The sequence below is a fragment of the Ascaphus truei genome, chromosome 1 (assembly GCF_040206685.1).
Source record: "Ascaphus truei isolate aAscTru1 chromosome 1, aAscTru1.hap1, whole genome shotgun sequence".
Classification (NCBI taxonomy): domain Eukaryota; kingdom Metazoa; phylum Chordata; class Amphibia; order Anura; family Ascaphidae; genus Ascaphus; species Ascaphus truei.
In genome coordinates this window covers 7,574,745-7,594,613 of record NC_134483.1, presented here as the reverse complement: position 1 = coordinate 7,594,613, position 19,869 = coordinate 7,574,745, and the positions used below count along the sequence as shown (strand labels likewise).

General features: G+C 52.9%; 1 protein-coding gene and 1 long non-coding RNA gene across 10 annotated transcripts in view; one reads left to right on the top strand and one right to left on the bottom strand.

Moving 5' to 3' along the window:
* UNC13B (unc-13 homolog B) overlaps positions 1 to 19,869 on the top strand; it is a 565,224-nt gene that overhangs the window by 404,551 nt on the left and 140,804 nt on the right. For all 9 annotated transcript variants that reach the window (XM_075579702.1, XM_075580181.1, XM_075580121.1 and 6 more), the window contains 2 exons: positions 7,851 to 7,977; positions 8,273 to 8,369. In XM_075579702.1, the coding sequence (XP_075435817.1) occupies positions 7,851 to 7,977; positions 8,273 to 8,369 (224 nt within the window). The remainder of the gene's footprint in view (positions 1 to 7,850; positions 7,978 to 8,272; positions 8,370 to 19,869) is intronic.
* LOC142473152 (uncharacterized) lies at positions 1,487 to 18,246 on the bottom strand. The gene is made up of 3 exons (XR_012789999.1): positions 17,944 to 18,246; positions 8,221 to 8,345; positions 1,487 to 1,939 (listed from the first exon to the last, which is right to left on the bottom strand). It is a non-coding gene; the product is annotated as an uncharacterized LOC142473152 (long non-coding RNA).

Here is a 19,869-nt window from a genome sequence, read left to right as displayed (position 1 = left end):
TTCCTGGATGCAGAACAGTTCCCTTGCATACGTTTCCTGGCCGCAGAACGGTTTCCCTCATACGTTTCCTGGCTGCAGAACAGTTCCCCTGCATACGTTTCCTGGCTGCAGAACAGTTCCCCTCATACGTTTCCTGGCCGCAGAACAGTTCCCCTGCATATGTTTCCTGGCCGCAGAACAGTTCCCCTGCATACGTTTCCTGGCCGCAGAACGGTTCCCCTGCATACGTTTCCTGGCCGCAGAACGGTTCCCCTGCATACGTTTCCTGGCCGCAGAACGGTTCCCCTCATACGTTTCCTGGCCGCAGAACGGTTCCCCTCATACGTTTCCTGGCCGCAGAACGGTTCCCCTGCATACGTTTCCTGGCCGCAGAACAGTTCCCCTCATACGTTTCCTGGCCGCAGAACGGTTCCCCTGCATACGTTTCCTGGCCGCAGAACAGTTACCCTGCATACGTTTCTTGGCCGCAGAACGGTTCCCCTCATACGTTTCCTGGCCGCAGAACAGTTCCCCTCATACGTTTCCTGGCTGCAGAACAGTTCCCCTGCATACGTTTCCTGGCCGCAGAACAGTTCCCCTCATACGTTTCCTGGCTGCAGAACAGTTCCCCTGCATACGTTTCCTGGCCGCAGAACGGTTCCCCTCATACGTTTCCTGGCCGCAGAACAGTTCCCCTCATACGTTTCCTGGCTGCAGAACAGTTCCCCTGCATACGTTTCCTGGCCGCAGAACAGTTCCCCTGCATACGTTTCCTGGCCGCAGAACGGTTCCCCTGCATACGTTTCCTGGCCGCAGAACGGTTCCCCTGCATACGTTTCCTGGCCGCAGGCCGCTGTTACGTTACAATAAGTGATAACTCTGCATGAAGCAGATCAGCCACTGTAACAAACTAGACAGATCCCATTTGCTGTATTGGGTAGCTAGAAATGTCATGTTAGAGTAGGAGGGTTTTATATAAATGATCTTTAGCTGTTATTAGAGTTTAACCCTTTTGTTAATGTGACCCAAACATATCTGTCCCTTTAATTTGTGCCCTGTACCCTTTCCAGTGGCCCCTTGACCAATGCATTATCACGGGTCCCTGGGTGCTGTTACCCACAGCCCGATCCCAGTGTGACAGGCACCCATGCATGGAAAATACATCCAAAGTGCGGCCTGTGAATCATGTCTGCCCGAATCTGTGCCCCTGCGGCTGCATTTAAAGGATGTGTCTCTGCTTTTATCTTGCAGCGGCCAGCTCTAATTACTAGGCTTAGAGGGAGACAAGGCATGCAGGCAGCATGGCTGAGGCATTGCTATAACTGGCTGTGCACTGGCTGTCTCTGAGCTCCGGGCGCACGAGGCTGGATTCAGGGGAATGACGCCTGCGCAGAGCAGCGCCGTATACTTTCTGTAGGGAAGATCGGGCTGTATATCTGCACAGAGAACAGCAGCCGCCACACACGCCATCATAGTTACATAGCAGAGGAAGTTGAAAAAAAGAGATATATCCATCGAGTTCGACCTGTGCTACATTTAGATATATTTATCTTATATTTGTATTTACAGTATTTTGATCCAGAGAAGGCAAACACAAACCCCAGTGCCACACGTCATGTCCCCGATCCTACCGATCTTATCCCTCTCATCCCCTGGTACTCTGTGTATGTAGAGCCTTGTATTTGAAATGGACTGTATTGTGTTCCAGCCTTGAGCAGGGCACGAGAGCCATGAAATCCCATTTGCGGTGCTAAAGGTTCAGTCCCATTTGCGGTGCTAAAGGTTCAGTCCGGCGCAGCAGGTCAGGGAAAACTTCTCACTTATCTGTGTGACCTTCCTTCTGGGAAAGGTTCCTGCTCCCTTAAAGTAGCTGTTTCACGTTTTGGTATCTTGTGGGAGAAGACTTTGCCGCGCATGTACCTGGGGGCGCTGGCTGCAGGCAGGCCAGCTCCGGGGGTATCTGTGGGGTAACGATGGCATGATGCTGTAATTAACTGGCACACGGAGGAAGCAGGAAGCACACTGTATCTGTCACTGCGGACTGACCGTGTGATCACCAACAGACATTATTATTTATTTATAACAACCCAACATGTTCTGGAGCGCAGTACAAGCAGGGTTATCGGACGGAAAAACCATAAGTAATACACATATTACATATTACAGCAGGTAAGGAGCGCCCTGCCACAGGAGCTTACACTCTATAAGGAAGGGTCAGTGGAAACATCAGGTAGGGGGGTGTTACTGATAGCTGCTGGTTAAGTGGGGGAGTTAGGGTTTGGGAAGGGGTAATAGGACAGGTACAGGGGGTGTTTCTGATAGCTGCTGGTTAAGTGGGGCAGTTAGGGTTTGGGTAGGGGTAATAGGACAGGTACAGGGGGTGTTACTGATAGCTGCTGGTTAAGTGGGGGAGTTAGGGTTTGGGAAGGGGTAATAGGACAGGTACAAGGGGTGTTTCTGATAGCTGCTGGTTAAGTGGGGGAGTTAGGGTTTGGGAAGGGGTAATAGCAGGTACAGGGGGTGTTTCTGATAGCTGCTGGTTAGGTGGCGGAGTTAGGGTTTGGGAAGGGGTAATAGGACAGGTACAGGGGGGGTGTTACCGATAGCTGCTGGTTAAGTGGGGGAGTTAGGGTTTGGGAAGGGGTTATAGGACAGGTACAGGGGTGTTACTGATAGCTGTTGGTTAAGTGGGGGAGTTAGGGTTTGGGAAGGGGTAATAGGACAGGTACAGGGGGTGTTTCTGATAGCTGCTGGTTAAGTGGGGGAGTTAGGGTTTGGGAAGGGGTAATAGGACAGGTACAGGGGGTGTTACTGATAGCTGCTGGTTAAGTGGGGGACTTAGGGTTTGGGAAGGGGTAATAGGACAGGTACAGGGGGGGTGTTACTGATAGCTGCTGGTTACGTGGGGGAGTTAGGGTTTGGGAAGGGGTAATAGGACAGGTACAGGGGGTGTTTCTGATAGTTGCTGGTTAAGTGGGGGAGTTAGGGTTTGGGAAGGGGTAACAGGACAGGTACAGGGGTGTTACTGATAGCTGCTGGTTAAGTGGGGGAGTTAGGGTTTGGGAAGGGGTAACAGGACAGGTACAGGGGGTGTGTTAGTGATAGCTGCTTGTTAGGGTTTGGGAAGGGGTAACAGGACAGGTACAGGGGGTGTGTTAATGATAGCTGCTTGTTAAGTGGGGGAGTTAGGGTTTGGGAAGGGGTAATAGGACAGGTACAGGGGGTGTTACTGATAGCTGCTGATTAAGTGATGGAGTTAGGGTTTTGGAAGGGGTAAAAGGACAGGTACAGGGGGTGTGTTAGTGATAGCTGCTTGTTAGGGTTTGGGAAGGGGTAACAGGACAGGTACAGGGGGTGTTTCTGATAGCTGCTTGTTAGGGTTTGGGAAGGGGTAACAGGACAGGTACAGGGGGTGTGTTAGTGATAGCTGCTTGTTAGGGTTTGGGAAGGGGTAAAAGGACAGGTACAGGGGGTGTATTAATGATAGCTGCTTGTTAGGGTTTGGGAAGGGGTAATAGGACAGCACAGGGGGTGTGTTAATGATAGCTGCTTGTTAGGGTTTGGGAAGGGGTAACATGACAGGTACAGGGGTGTGTTAATGATAGCTGCTTGTTAGGGTTTGGGAAGGGGTAACAGGACAGGTACAGGAGGTGTGTTAGTGATAGCTGCTTGTTAGGGTTTGGGAAGGGGAAACAGGACAGGTACAGGGGGGGTGTTAATGATAGCTGCTTGTTAGGGTTTGGGAAGGGGTAATAGGACAGGTACAGGGGGTGTTTCTGATAGCTGCTTGTTAGGGTTTGGGAAGGGGTAACAGGACAGGTACAGGGGGATGTTACTGATAGCTGCTTGTTAGGGTTTGGGAAGGGGTAACAGGACAGGTACAGGGGGTTGTTTCTGATAGCTGCTTGTTAGGGTTTGGGAAGGGGTAACAGGACAGGTACAGGGGGGTGTTTCTGATAGCTGCTTGTTAGGGTTTGGGAAGGGGTAACAGGACAGGTACTGGGGGTGTGTTAATGATAGCTGCTTGTTAGGGTTTGGGAAGGGGTAATAGGACAGGTACAGGGGGGTGTTTCTGATAGCTGCTTGTTAGGGTTTGGGAAGGGGTAACAGGACAGGTACAGGGGGTGTTACTGATAGCTGCTTGTTAGGGTTTGGGAAGGGGTAACAGGACAGGTACAGGGGGGGTGTTTCTGATAGCTGCTTGTTAGGGTTTGGGAAGGGGTAACAGGACAGGTACAGGGGGGTGTTTCTGATAGCTGCTTGTTAGTGTTTGGGAAGGGGTAACAGGACAGGTACAGGGGGTGTTACTGATAGCTCCTTGTTAGGGTTTGGGAAGGGGTAATAGGACATCAGGTACAGATTGTAAAATCACACAAAGCTTTTGTTTACTGTGGAAGAGTTAAGTTTAACACATACTTATCCAATTTGTTAAAGTGTAAGTGAGCTCATTTAACCTATTAAACATATTACATATGGCTCTTTCCTTCGCTAACTCGCGGCCTGCGCAGGACGGCCCCTTTCCGTGTGTATGTGGTTGTTCTGCAATAGGAGTAGTGCTATTTATTCCGTGTACTGTATGTAGTAAGTGACTGGCACAGCAGCAGCAGCATGTATCGGCTGGAAGGCTCCGAACAGTACATCTGCTGCTAAATGTGTGAAGGAAATACTGGCCACGGGAATAAGGATATGGCTGCTTTTAAGTCTTTTTTTAAAATCTATTTGGAGCAGGAAAATGCTCTGTCCATAAAAACGTTCTGTAATCTTAGCACATGTAAGACACGCCTAATAATGTCTCCCTACAGGAGCAGTCAGGGGGTTTGCTGCGTTTTTTGACCAGGATTCCTCAGATGGCAATTTCCTTGCCCATCAGGCTTAGCATAGCGGGGGTCCCTGCTTCTGAATGGGATCACGCTGTGTTAGTCCTACCGGGCTGCGCCAGTCTGTACAAGATGCGCAGTTCTCGCACACACGTGGGGGCGCGCTCTCTCGCACACACGTGGGGGAGCGCTCTCACACACACGGGGGGCCGCTCTCGCACACACGTGGGGGGCCGCTCTCTCGCACACACGTGGGGGGCCGCTCTCTCGCACACACGTGGGGGGCCGCTCTCTCGCACACACGTGGGGGCCCCGCTCTCACACACACGTGGGGGCCCGCTCTCTCGCACACACTGGGGGCCCGCTCTCTCGCACACACGTGGGGGGCCCGCTCTCTCGCACACACGGGGGCGCTCTCGCAGAAACGGGGGACTGCTCTCTCGCACACACACGTGGGGGCCCGCTCTCTCGCACACACGTGGGGGCCCGCTCTCTCGCACACACGTGGGGGCCTGCTCTCTCGCACACACGTGGGGGCCCGCTCTCTTGCACACACGTGGGGGCCCCGCTCTCTCGCACACACGGGGGGCGCTCTCTCGCAGAAACGGGGGACCGCTCTCTCGCACACACGTGGGGGCCGCCCTCCCGCACACACACAGGGGGGCGCTCTCTTGCAGAAACGGGGGGGCTGCCCTCCCGCACACACATGGGGGGGCTGCCCTCCCGCACACACACGGGGGGCCGCCCTCCCGCACACACGTGGGGGCCCGCTCTCTCGCACACACGTGGGGGCCCCGCTCTCCCGCACACACACGGGGGGCCGCCCTCCCACACACACACGGGGGGCCGCTCTCATGCACACACGGGGGTCACTCTCTCACACACACACGGGCCGCTCTCATGCACACGCGGGGGTCGCTCTCACACACGCGGGAGCCGCTCTCTCGCACACGCGCGGGGGGCCGTTCTCTCGCACACACGCGAGGGTCGCTCTCTCGCACACACGCGGGGGCCGCTCTCTCGCACACACGCGGGGGCCGCTCTCTCGCACACACAAGGGGGCTGCGCTCTCGCACACACGCGAGGGCCGCTCTCTCGCACACACGCGAGGGCCGCTCTCTCGCACACACGCGAGGGCCGCTCTCTCGCACACACGCGAGGGCCGCTCTCTCGCACACACGCGGGGGCCGCTCTCTCGCACACACGCGGGGGCCGCTCTCTCGCACCCACGCACGGGCCGCTCTCTCGCACACACGCTTGGGCCGCTCTCTCGCACAAACACGCACCGCTCTCTCGCACACACACGGGCTGCTCTGTCGCACACGGGCCGCTCTCGCACACACACAGACGGGCTGCTCTCTCGCACACACGCATGTGCCGCTCTCTCGCACACGGGCCGCTCTCTCGCACACACACGCGGGCCGCTCTCGCACACACGCACGGGCCGCTCTCTCGCACACACGCACGGGCCGCTCTCTCGAACACGCGCACGGGCTGCTCTCTCGCACACACACATGGGACACTCTCTCGCACACACACGCGGGGGCCGCTCTCTCGCACACACGCACGGACCGCTCTCTCGCACACACGCACGGGCCGCTCTCTCGCGCACACACACACGAGACGCTCTCTCGCACACACACGCGGGGGCCGCTCTCTCGCACACACGCACGGACCGCTCTCTCGCACACACGCACGGGCCGCTCTCTCGCACACACGCACGGGCCGCTCTCTCGCACACACACACCTCTCTCTCGCACACACGCACGGGCCGCTCTCTCGCACACGGGCTGCTCTTGCACACACAGACGGGCTGCTCTCTCGCACACACGCATGGGCCGCTCTCTCGCACACGGGCCGCTCTCGCACACACGCACGGGCCGCTCTCTCGCACACACGCACGGGCCGCTCTCTCGCACACACGCACGGGCCGCTCTCTCGCACACATATGGGACGCTCTCTCGCACACACACACAGGCCGCTCTCGCACACACACACGGGCTGCTCTCGCACACACACACGGGCCGCTCTCTCGCACACACGCACGGGCCGCTCTCTCGCACACGCGCACGGGCTGCTCTCTCGCACACACATGGGCCACTCTCGCACACACACGGGCCGCTCTTGCACACACGCACGGGCCGCTCTCTCGCACACACGCACGGGCCGCTCTCTCGCACACACACACGGGACGCTCTCTCGCACACACACGCGGGGGCCGCTCTCTCGCACACACGCACGGACCGCTCTCTCGCACACACGCACGGGCCGCTCTCTCGCACACACGCACCACTCTCTTGCACACACGCACGGGCCGCTCTCTCGCACACGGGCCGCTCTCTCGCACACACGCATGGGCCGCTCTCTCGCACACGGGCCGCTCTCTCGCACACACACACGGGCCGCTCTCGCACACACACATGGGCCGCTCTCTCGCACACACGCACGGGCCGCTCTCTCGCACACACGCACGGGCCCGCTCTCTCGCACACACATGGGACACTCTCTCGCACACACACACAGGCCGCTCTCTCGCACACACACACTTGCTGCTCTCGCACACACGCATGGGCCGCTCTCTCGCACACGGGCCCCTCTCTCGCACACACACACGGGCCGCTCTCGCACACACACACGGGCCGCTCTCTAGCACGCACACACGGGCCGCTCTCTCGCACACACGAACGGGCCGCTCTCGCACACACGCACACGGGCCGCTCTCTCGCACACGGGCCGCTCTCTCGCACACACGCACACGGGCCGCTCTCTCGCACACGGGCCGCTCTCTCGCACACGGGCCGCTCTCTCGCACACGGGCCGCTCTCTCGCACACGGGCCGCTCTCTCGCACACACGCACACGGGCCGCTCTCTCGCACACACGCACACGGGCCGCTCTCTCGCACACACGGGGCAGTTGAAGAGTTTGCAGTCTAGCTTGGCATAGAATGAGGTGGAACGACTTGTACGGAGCCATGCAGAATGTGAGATCCCAGAAGTGCAGGCCCAGCAGTGTGTGACACAGAATGATGGGACCGTGTGTTTTGTCCCCGCAGAGCATGAGAAACACCGGCTGTGTAAGAGTGCAGACTACATGAACCTACACTTCAAGGTGAAATGGCTGTACAACGAGTATGTGCGCGACCTGCCTGCCATGACGGGGAAAGTGCCGGAGTACTCAGCGTAAGTTCTTCACCCTCCCACAGGAGATGCTAGTGTGTGTGTGTGTGTGTGTGTGTGGTGTGTGTGTGTGTGTGTGTGTGTGTGTGTGCGTGTGTGTGTGCGTGCGTGCGTGTGTGTGTGTAAGACTCAGCGTGAACGGCTCATGTACTGTATCAAACATGCTAGTGCAAAGGAAACAAACACCTTATCAAATAAAAACCCCCTGGAAGTATTCCTTTTCCCTTTAGTGACATTGATACACACCCCAGATAGCGCCGCAGCCCTGGAGCTCTGACCGTGTCCTTCTGTGCCGCAGGTGGTTTGAGCAGTTTGTGATGCAGTGGCTGGATGAGAATGAGGAGGTATCTCTGGAGTTCCTGCACGGAGCGCTGGAGCGAGACAAGAAAGACGGGGTAGGTGTTACTGTGATGGGAAGGTGCATGCTGGGTACTCACTTCCACACTGACCCATCAGGAGGAAACTGTTAGCAAGGGAGCCAATGAGAGCTTCCCTGTTAGTCCTAAATCCACATCAACCCATTACAAAGTGGGACGGTGAGCCACATTGCTTTGCAAGGGGTTGGTGGCCCGTTTCAGCAGGAAGGGGTTAAGGATTTATTTATTTGCTTTGGATAAAGCATTGTTTCAGTTCCCAGAGATCTAGTCACCATATGCCCCGGAAGTGAAGAATTTCTGCTGCTTGTGATACCTTGTAATGGACCAAAGGGAGAATCCGTAACTTTAGAGACCATACAAGTTTCTTCTTCATTGACATCTATGAAAAACACTACTGAAAAATGTGACGTAGGGGTAAATGTGACTGCTTTTAATAACGGTCAAGCCGGCCATTACCCCTACCTGTCAGTAATACATCTGTATTATGTTTGTGTGTGTGTGTGTGTGTGTGTATGTGTGTGTGTGTGTGTGTGTGTGTGTGTGTGTGTGTGTGTGTGTGTGTGTGTCTCTGTCACTGTGTGTGTGTGTGTGTGTGTGTGTGTGTGTGTGTGTGTGTGTGTGTGTGTGTGTGTGTGTGTGTGTGTGTGTGTGTGTGTGTGACTGTGTGTGTGTGTGTGTGTGTGTGTGTGTGCGTGCGTGCCGTGCGTGTGCGTGTGTGTGTATATATATATATCTGCATTGGTAAGCCTGGTTCCAGCACTTCAGGACCAGGGGTTAATATTACGCTCAGCTGGACTGTTGCATAGTGGTCTGTGACCTTTCCAAGTAACTCTCTGCATGTAAGGCCTGGATTATAGTCTGTACAATGGCGCACGCAACAAATTGCAGAATCCCTATGAGGCGCCCTTAATGCGCGCACGACGGAGCGCGATGGCGCGACTGTGTTTTGAAAAGGCAAAAAAAATTGTCTTTTCAGGCAAAGGGGCGCGTCACGAGAGCGGTTCAGCCAATCATGGCGAACCAGCCTCGTGGCGCTTCCGTCACGCCTTCCCATCACCTCCCCAATCGCTTCCAGCTAAATTCACACATCGCTCAGGCGAGAGGCGGTCACGACGCGATGAGCGCACACGCGCACCAGCACGGACTATGAACCAGGCCTATCTGTGTTTGTTGTTGCATTTCAAGCCACCAATCGGGCTGGGTCATATTACCAACACCTGGGGGGAGGGAGACCCCTAGCTAGTTCAGATGAGATCAGCTCAGCTTTAGCTGTTAGTGCAGAGTTCTTTAGCTGAGGCAACTGGGGAAGAAGCTGTGAGTAACTGGGAGAAGCTGCAGAGGACCCTGCAGGAAGAAAGAAAGAACAGGGGAAATCTCTTTAGGGAGGTCCCTGCACCCAAATTTATAGGGGTAACCCCAGTTTCCCAGTTGTGTGTGTTGATTTGTGGGTATATATTTTTCCAATAAATTAATTTGATAAAACTCTGTATTTCTGTCTGGCGAATTGATGCCTGGTGTGATAGTCCTGCTCTCCCGTGACAAAAACTATAATCACTATTACATTAAAAAGGTGGCACAACCTGCAACCGATCTGTACAGTGTCCAGTGACATTTCAGGGGTGAAAGTTATGTTACTTACAGTATATTGTTATTATTATTATTATTATTATATTGATGCTGAACAATACTGGGTTGTTTCTAATGCCTTTTGTTGGATAATACACATCCAAAAAGCCACCTTTTGTGGTCTGTTAGACTTGTGTATCATGATCTATTTTTATGATGGCCCGACACAAGGTTATCTCAATCCAAATTTGGCAAGGAAAGGGTTTCAGGTGTGAATTAAATTCTGAAATGGTTCCCAGGTCCCAGCCATTACACAGACTGTCATTGATTGGTATTGTGATGGATGTAAGGAAGTAATTGAGAGTGCTATGGGACAGAGGCTGATTTTCACATTGTCTGACAGCAGGGGAGTGCAGTCATCTCAGATAAGATGAACTTGCATGTGTTTGGTTATAAAGAATGGCTTACCTGCATAAGACGGCTAATTCTGCATGGTCAGTGTTATTCCTGCCTACAGATTGCCGGTAGCCATACTGCCTGATTAGCGTGCTTCGCCTGTCTCGTTAGTACAGTAGGAAATAGCTCAACTTTCTATATAACTCCTGCGCATTATGCTACAAGCAGCTCATGCTCAGGCTTCTCGGCAGGGAAGGGCTAACTCTGCCTGGCTGCTTTCTTCACAAGGTGCGTCCTCGTGCGCACAACACACCTGCCGCGCACAATTCACGGTCACAAAAGTGATATTTTCTAGATATTTTATTTGCAGATAAGTGCACGGCGTTTTGGAGGAACCTAAATTAGCTGCCAAAATGTGACCGTGTGAACAAACAATCCTATAATATAAGCTTTGTGTAAAATGCCGCCCTGCTGCCTGCACCAATGTTACATCTCTGAAGTCATTACCTGAATAAGCAACCAATATGTAACTGCTGCAATAACGCTTAACGTGCACTTTCTGGTAATACTATAAAAATGATCATTTAACATAACATTAAAGGGTATGCACAACTGCAAATTGTAGTTTATAAAAAGCATACACCTATATTCCTACGGCAATGCAGTTGATGTGTTCTATTTCGATTTGGCAAAGGCTTTTGATACGGTGCCACAAGAGGTTAGTGTACAAATAAAGCTAATTGGTCTGGGTAAAAATATTTACACCTGGATTGAAAACTGGTTGAAGTACAGACAACAGAGGGTTGTCATAAATGGAACTTTTTCAGGTTGGACTAAGGTCGTGAGTGGAGTACCTCAGGGATCAGTACTGGGACCCTGCTTTTTAACTTGTTTATTAATGACCTTGTGGTTGGAATCGAGAGCAAAGTCTCCATCTTTGCTGATGATGCTAAATTGTGTAAGGTAATAGAATCAGAGCAGGATGTCATTTCTCTTCAGAAGGACTTGGAGAGACTGGAAACGTGGGCAGGTATATGGCAGACGAGGTTTAATGCAGATAAATGTAAGGTTATGCATTTGGGATGCAAGAATAAACACAGACTGAGACATTTGGTCGTGGACGTTTTGCCGCGACCAAATCGCCACCGGTGTTCAGCCGCAGATGGACCCTCCGCCGCAGCCAATTCACTGCTGGAATCTCCGCTTCCGGCCACGTCTAGGAGAAAATAAGCTTTAGCGGTTAGGGTGTGGGGTTTGTTTTAGGGGTTTTAGTGGATAGGTTAGGAGGTTTTAGAATAAGGGTTTCGGCAGGGGATTTAGGGTAAGGGCATATGGTAGGAGTATTAGGGTAAGGGCATATGGCAGGGAGTATTAGGGTAAGGGTTTTCTGCAGGGAGTTTTGGGGTAAGGGCTGAGGATAGGGTTTTTGGGGTAAGGGCTGAGGATAGGGTTTTTGGGGTAAGGGCTGAGGATAGGGTTTTTGGGGGTAACGGCTGAGGATAGGGTTTTTGGGGTAAGGGCTGAGGATAGGGTTTTTGGGGTAAGGGCTGAGGATAGGGTTTTTGGGGTAACGGCTGAGGATAGGGTTTTTGGGGTAACGGCTGAGGATAGGGTTTTTGGGGGTAAGGGCTGAGGATAGGGTTTTGGGGGTAACGGCTGAGGATAGGGTTTTTTGGGGTAAGGGCTGAGGATAGAGTTTTTGGGGTAACGGCTGAGGATAGAGTTTTTGGGGGTAACGGCTGAGGATAGGGTTTTTGGGGGTAAGGGCTGAGGATAGGGTTTTTTGGGGTAAGGGCTGAGGATAGGGTTTTTTGGGGTAAGGGCTGAGGATAGAGTTTTTGGGGTAAGGGCTGAGGATAGGGTTTTTGGGGTAACGGCTGAGGATAGGGTTTTTGGGGTAAGGGCTGAGGATAGGGTTTTTGGGGTAACGGCTGAGGATAGGGTTTTTGGGGTAACGGCTGAGGATAGGGTTTTTGGGGTAAGGGCTGGGGATAGGGTTTTTGGGGTAAGGGCTGAAGATGGGGTAAGTTGTGGTGAAGGACTGGCGGTCACTAGTCGCAGCGAACCCAGCTGCGACAAAATGTCCTAGACCGGAAAAAACAGGCTACATACAAACTAGACTAGATGAACCAAAATGAGGTGAATACTTGATGGAGAAGGATTTAGGCGTGCTTTTATACAGCAGGCTTAGCAATAGTGCATAGTGCTCAATGCCAGGCAGTATCTGCAAAGGCAAATAAGATCTAATCTTGCATATGTAGCGGTGTTTCCCTCCCCTCCCCCCAATCACATATCGGGGCCATTACTGGGTGTGTTTGGTGCATACCTGCTGGTAACAAGAGGGCTGAGTCGTCCGCGATAACTTTGGGACACAGGAACAGGCTTCTGGGGTCCATACCCCACATAATACTTAGCAGTGCAGCGCCTACATCTGCCGTAGGCTCCAGGGATGTATGGAGACGATCTCCCACGGTAGAATTGTAACTCTTCCTCCCCCCTCCCCCCGTTAGATCACACACCAGGCAGGAGGTATATTACAAAAACAGGAACGGTTTATTACTACTCTTAGTGCAGTAATACAGGTACTCAGCAGTCACCTGCCGGATCACAGTCTCTTATCTCAGATAGCACCGGAGATAGTCCCTGGACAGACACTACAGGCCTTGGGCACCCGCAGCTGTCCTAGCTCTTCCCCACCTCCCTAGCAGAGGTATAGTCACACTCACTCCTCCCCGGAGGGAAGAGCACATGGGAAGGCCCCAATCTCAGGCTCTCGGTCGTGACCTGCCTTCCTCATGGGGAAGGACAACCACTAACTTTAGGGTGGTCCTGCCCTTAAGTACAGCCAGAGGGCGGGCATCCCATTGGCCCAGCCCCAACAGGATATGCCACCATCTGCTGTCACTCAAGCGCAGCACCAAAGGTGAGGGGGAAAACCCCATGATAACTACTGGCAAACTTGTGAACACCAGGGTTTACTGCCAGCCCATTGTGTAGATTAGTAGCCAGGGGTACCCCGCTACACATACAACAGGGTATGGATGGAAGGGAAGAAAACATAATTTAACCACTACTGTATATACATCATTCGTAAGACCGCACCTTGAATATCGAATACATTTTTGGGCACCACTTCATAAAAAAGACATTATGAAACTGGAAAAACTACAGAGTATAGCCAGCAAGTTTATAAAATGGATGGTAGAATACTTATGAGGAAAAGCTAGCTAAATTAGATATGTTTACATTAGAAAAGAGGCGTCTAGATGGGATATGATAACTATTTACAAATATATTCAAGGTCAATACAAGAGAACTATTCATCCCAAGGACAGTACAAAAGAGACAGGGTCTTCCCTTGAGATTTCCCCAGCAACAAAGAAAAGGGTTTTTCACAGTAAGGGCAGTTAAATGAGGAATGTATTACCCATGGAGACTGTGATGGAAGATACAATGGATATCTTTAAGAAATTATTAGAAAGGAAAGGTATTCAGGGATATACTGACACAAATAAGTGAACATGGGAAGGATGTTGATCCAGGGAAACAATCTCCGTTACTGGAGTCAGGAAGGAATTTATTTTTCCCCTTATGCAACATCATTGGCTAATGTTTCAGGGGGGTTGTTTGTTGGCTTTCCTCCGGATCAATATACTGTAAATACAAATATAGGATGAGTATATCTATTGTCTAAATGTAACCTGGCTGGAACTCAATGGACATAAGTGTGTTTCCGACCTCATCTACTATCTATAAGCAAAAAAACAAATACCAATAAAATAAAAAGTACACAGCGCTCACAAGTCATAGGGTTAGTGTGTACCTTACCACTGGTCTGTACACCGCGCTCACAAGTCATAGGGTTAGTGTGTACCTTACCACTGGTCTGTACACCGCGCTCACAAGTCATAGGGTTAGTGTGTACCTTACCACTGGTCTGTACACAGCGCTCACAAGTCATAGGGTTAGTGTGTACCTTACCACTGGTCTGTACACCGCGCTCACAAGTCATAGGGTTAGTGTGTACCTTACCACTGGTCTGTACACAGCGCTCACAAGTAATAGGGTTAGTGTGTACCTTACCACTGGTCTGTACACAGAGCTCACAAGTCATAGGGTTAGTGTGTACCTTACCACTGGTCTGTACACAGCGCTCACAAGTCATAGGGATAGTGTGTACCTTACCACTGGTCTGTACACAGCGCTCACAAGTCATAGGGTTAGTGTGTACCTTACCACTGGTCTGTACACCGCGCTCACAAGTCATAGGGTTAGTGTGTACCTTACCACTGGTCTGTACACAGCGCTCACAAGTCATAGGGTTAGTGTGTACCTTACCACTGGTCTGTACACAGCGCTCACAAGTCATAGGGTTAGTGTGTACCTTACCACTGGTCTGTACACCGCGCTCACAAGTCATAGGGTTAGTGTGTACCTTACCACTGGTCTGTACACAGCGCTCACAAGTCATAGGGTTAGTGTGTACCTTACCACTGGTCTGTACACAGCGCTCACAAGTCATAGGGTTAGTGTGTACCTTACCACTGGTCTGTACACAGCGCTCACAAGTCATAGGGATAGTGTGTACCTTACCACTGGTCTGTACACAGCGCTCACAAGTCATAGGGTTAGTGTGTACCTTACCACTGGTCTGTACACCGCGCTCACAAGTCATAGGGTTAATGTGTACCTTACCACTCGTCTGTACACCGCGCTCACAAGTCATAGGGTTAGTGTGTACCTTACCACTGGTCTGTACACAGCGCTCACAAGTCATAGGGTTAGTGTGTACCTTACCACTGGTCTGTACACAGCGCTCACAAGTCATAGGGTTAGTGTGTACCTTACCACTGGTCTGTACACAGCGCTCACAAGTCATAGGGTTAGTGTGTACCTTACCACTGGTCTGTACACAGCGCTCACAAGTCATAGGGTTAGTGTGTACCTTACCACTGGTCTGTACACAGCGCTCACAAGTCATAGGGTTAGTGTGTACCTTACCACTGGTCTGTACACAGCGCTCACAAGTCATAGGGTTAGTGTGTACCTTACCACTGGTTAGTGTGTACCTTACCACTGGTCTGTACACCGCGCTCACAAGTCATAGGGTTAATGTGTACCTTACCACTCGTCTGTACACCGCGCTCACAAGTCATAGGGTTAGTGTGTACCTTACCACTGGTCTGTACACAGCGCTCACAAGTCATAGGGTTAGTGTGTACCTTACCACTGGTCTGTACACAGCGCTCACAAGTCATAGGGTTAGTGTGTACCTTACCACTGGTCCGTACACAGCGCTCACAAGTCATAGGGTTAGTGTGTACCTTACCACTGGTCTGTACACAGCGCTCACAAGTCATAGGGTTAGTGTGTACCTTACCACTGGTCTGTACACAGCGCTCACAAGTCATAGGGTTAGTGTGTACCTTACCACTGGTCTGTACACAGCGCTCACAAGTCATAGGGTTAGTGTGTACCTTACCACTGGTCTGTACACAGCGCTCACAAGTCATAGGGTTAGTGTGTACCTTACCACTGGTCTGTACACAGCGCTCACAAGTCATAGGGTTAGTGTGTACCTTACCACTGGTCTGTACACAGCGCTCACAAGTCATAGGGTTAGTGTGTACCTTACCACTGGTCCGTACACAGCGCTCACAAGTCATAGGGTTAGTGTGTACCTTACCACTGGTCTGTACACAGCGCTCACGTCATAGGGTTAGTGTGTACCTTACCACTGGTCTGTACACAGCGCTCACAAGTCATAGGGTTAGTGTGTACCTTACCACTGGTCTGTACACAGCGCTCACGTCATAGGGTTAGTGTGTACCTTACCACTGGTCTGTACACTGCGCTCACAAGTCATAGGGTTAGTGTGTACCTTACCACTGGTCTGTACACAGCGCTCACAAGTCATAGGGTTAGTGTGTACCTTACCACTGGTCTGTACACAGCGCTCACAAGTCATAGGGTTAGTGTGTACCTTACCACTGGTCTGTACACAGCGCTCACAAGTCATAGGGTTAGTGTGTACCTTACGACTGGTCTGTACACAGCGCTCACAAGTCATAGGGTTAGTGTGTACCTTACCACTGGTCTGTACACAGCACTCACAAGTCATAGGGTTAGTGTGTACCTTACCACTGGTCTGTACACTGTGCTCACAAGTCATAGGGTTAGTGTGTACCTTACCACTGGTCTGTACACAGCGCTCACAAGTCATAGGGTTAGTGTGTACCTTACAACTGGTCTGTACACAGCGCTCACAAGTCATAGTGTTAGTGTGTACCTTACCACTCGTCTGTATACCGCGCTCACAAGTCATAGGGTTAGTGTGTACCTTACCACTCGTCTGTATACCGCGCTCACAAGTCATAGGGTTAGTGTGTACCTTACCACTGGTCTGTACACAGCGCTCACAAGTCATAGGGTTAGTGTGTACCTTACAACTCGTCTGTACACAGCGCTCACAAGTCATAGGGTTAGTGTGTACCTTACCACTGGTCTGTACACAGCGCTCACAAGTCATAGGGTTAGTGTGTACCTTACCACTGGTCTGTACACAGCGCTCACAAGTCATAGGGTTAGTGTGTACCTTACCACTGGTCTGTACACAGCGCTCACAAGTCATAGGGTTAGTGTGTACCTTACCACTCGTCTGTACACAGCGCTCACAAGTAATAGGGTTAGTGTGTACCTTACCACTGGTCTGTACACCTCGCTCACAAGTCATAGGGTTAGTGTGTACCTTACCACTGGTCTGTACACAGCGCTCATAAGTCATAGGGTTAGTGTGTACCTTACAACTCGTCTGTACACAGCGCTCACAAGTCATAGTGTTAGTGTGTACCTTACCACTGGTCTGTACACAGCGCTCACAAGTCATAGGGTTAGTGTGTACCTTACCACTGGTCTGTACACAGCGCTCACAAGTCATAGGGTTAGTGTGTACCTTACCACTGGTCTGTACACAGCACTCACAAGTTATAGGGTTAGTGTGTACCTTACCACTGGTCTGTACACAGCACTCACAAGTCATAGGGTTAGTGTGTACCTTACCACTGGTCTGTACACAGCAGCCACTGGGTGGGTGATTATGTAAAAACACGATTGATTGATAATGTGAAAGTGCTACAAGCATTAAGACCATAAGTAAGTGAAGCATTGTTAAGGGGAAAGCAATAGTAATTATATGTAATATGTAATCAATCCAAAAGTTACTTAACTCTAAACGTATCTATTTAGTATTCTGGTCTCGTAAGTGTCAAACTTGCAATTGCTTATAAAATGTTACGTAAGGTACGTAACTGGCCAAAAATATCCGGAAAGGTCAAGTCTTTTGCAACAGGAGACTCTTCATCGCTAATATGAATGTCGCTCTTATGTTGATATAATTGTTGTTTCGTGGGTCTAGACGAGGTTTGAACCAGAGACGCTTACTTACATTCATACATATGTAACCCTTTTCCCCCCACCCAATCTCATATAGGCTCTATCATGGGGAAAGTTGGGCTGGTTACTTATCTTAGTGTGGTGCAGACCTGCTGGTAAAAGGGGGCCATTAGTCTCCCGCATGGTGTTATAGGGGATGACAGGACAGGCTTCTGAGGTAGAACTGAGTGATACTCACAGGTACAGCGCCTCCATCTCCTACAGATCCTCAGAGTTGTGGGGAGGAACCTCTGAAGGAGAACTTCTCTCAGTGTCTCCCTGACAGATTCCAGTCTCAGGCAAGAAGTATAGTGAATCACTGGGATACTTTATTTCTCTGCAGCCTGGCACACTGCCCATCATATACCGCAGACACTTAGCAACCCATCAGGTCTTCACCACAGGATGTCCCTGGACCTCACTCCCAGCCAGGATTAAACTGAAATCTTTGTGGTTTAGGCAGGGTCACCAACAAGGGGGAGAGCCAGGACCCCTGCAGTGATCCCTCTCTAACAGCCCCCCCCCCCCTCCCCGCTCAGCTACCTGGGGCTCTGTGTGCCACAGGACCCCTGCAGTGATCCCTCTCTAACAGCCCCCCCCCCTCCCCGCTCAGCTACCCGGGGCTCTGTGTGTCACAGGACCTCTGCAGTGATCCCTCTCTAACAGCCCCCCCCCCCTCCCCGCTCAGCTACCCGGGGCTCTGTGTGTGCCACAGGACCTCTGCAGTGATCCCTCTCTAACAGCCCCCCCCCCCCCCCCCCCCGCTCAGCTACCCGGGGCTCTGTGTGTGCCACAGGACCTCTGCAGTGATCCCTCTCTAACAGCCACCCCCCCCCCCCCCCCCGCTCAGCTACCCGGGGCTCTGTGTGTGCCACAGGACCTCTGCAGTGATCCCTCTCTAACAGCCCCCCCCCCCCCCCCCCCCCCCGCTCAGCTACCCGGGGCTCTGTGTGTGCCACAGGACCTCTGCAGTGATCCCTCTCTAACAGCCACCCCCCCCCCCCCCGCTCAGCTACCCGGGGCTCTGTGTGACACAGGACCTCTGCAGTGATCCCTCTCTAACAGCCCCCCCCCCCCCCCCCCCGCTCAGCTACCCGGGGCTCTGTGTGCCACAGGACCTCTGCAGTGATCCCTCTCTAACAGCCCCCCCCCCCCCCCCCCGCTCAGCTACCCGGGGCTCTGTGTGTGCCACAGGACCTCTGCAGTGATCCCTCTCTAACAGCCCCCCCCCCCCCCCCCCCGCTCAGCTACCCGGGGCTCTGTGTGTGCCACAGGACCTCTGCAGTGATCCCTCTCTAACAGCCCCCCCCCCCCCCCCCGCTCAGCTACCCGGGGCTCTGTGTGTGACACAGGACTTCTGCAGTGATCCCTCTCTAACAGCCCCCCCCCCCCCCCTCCCCGCTCAGCTACCCGGGGCTCTATGTGTCACAGGACCTCTGCAGTGATCCCTCTCTAACAGCCCCCCCCCCCTCCCCGCTCAGCTACCCGGGGCTCTGTGTGTGCCACAGGACCTCTGCAGTGATCCCTCTCTAACAGCCCCCCCCCCCTCCTCCCCGCTCAGCTACCCGGGGCTCTGTGTGCCACAGGACCTCTGCAGTGATCCCTCTCTAACAGCCCCCCCCCCTCCCCGCTCAGCTACCCGGGGCTCTGTGTGACACAGGACCTCTGCAGTGATCCCTCTCTAACAGCCCCCCCCCCCCCTCCCCGCTCAGCTACCCGGGGCTCTGTGTGTGACACAGGACCTCTGCAGTGATCCCTCTCTAACAGCCCCCCCCCCCCTCCCCGCTCAGCTACCCGGGGCTCTGTGTGACACAGGACCTCTGCAGTGATCCCTCTCTAACAGCCTCCCCCCTCCCCGCTCAGCTACCCGGGGCTCTGTGTGTGCCACAGGACCCCTGCAGTGATCCCTCTCTAACAGCCCCCCCCCCCCCTCCCCGCTCAGCTACCCGGGGCTCTGTGTGTCACAGGACCTCTGCAGTGATCCCTCTCTAGCAGCCCCCCCCCCCTCCCCGCTCAGCTACCCGGGGCTCTGTGTGCCACAGGACCCCTGCAGTGATCCCTCTCTAACAGCCCCCCCTCCCTCCCCGCTCAGCTACCCGGGGCTCTGTGTGCCACAGGACCCCTG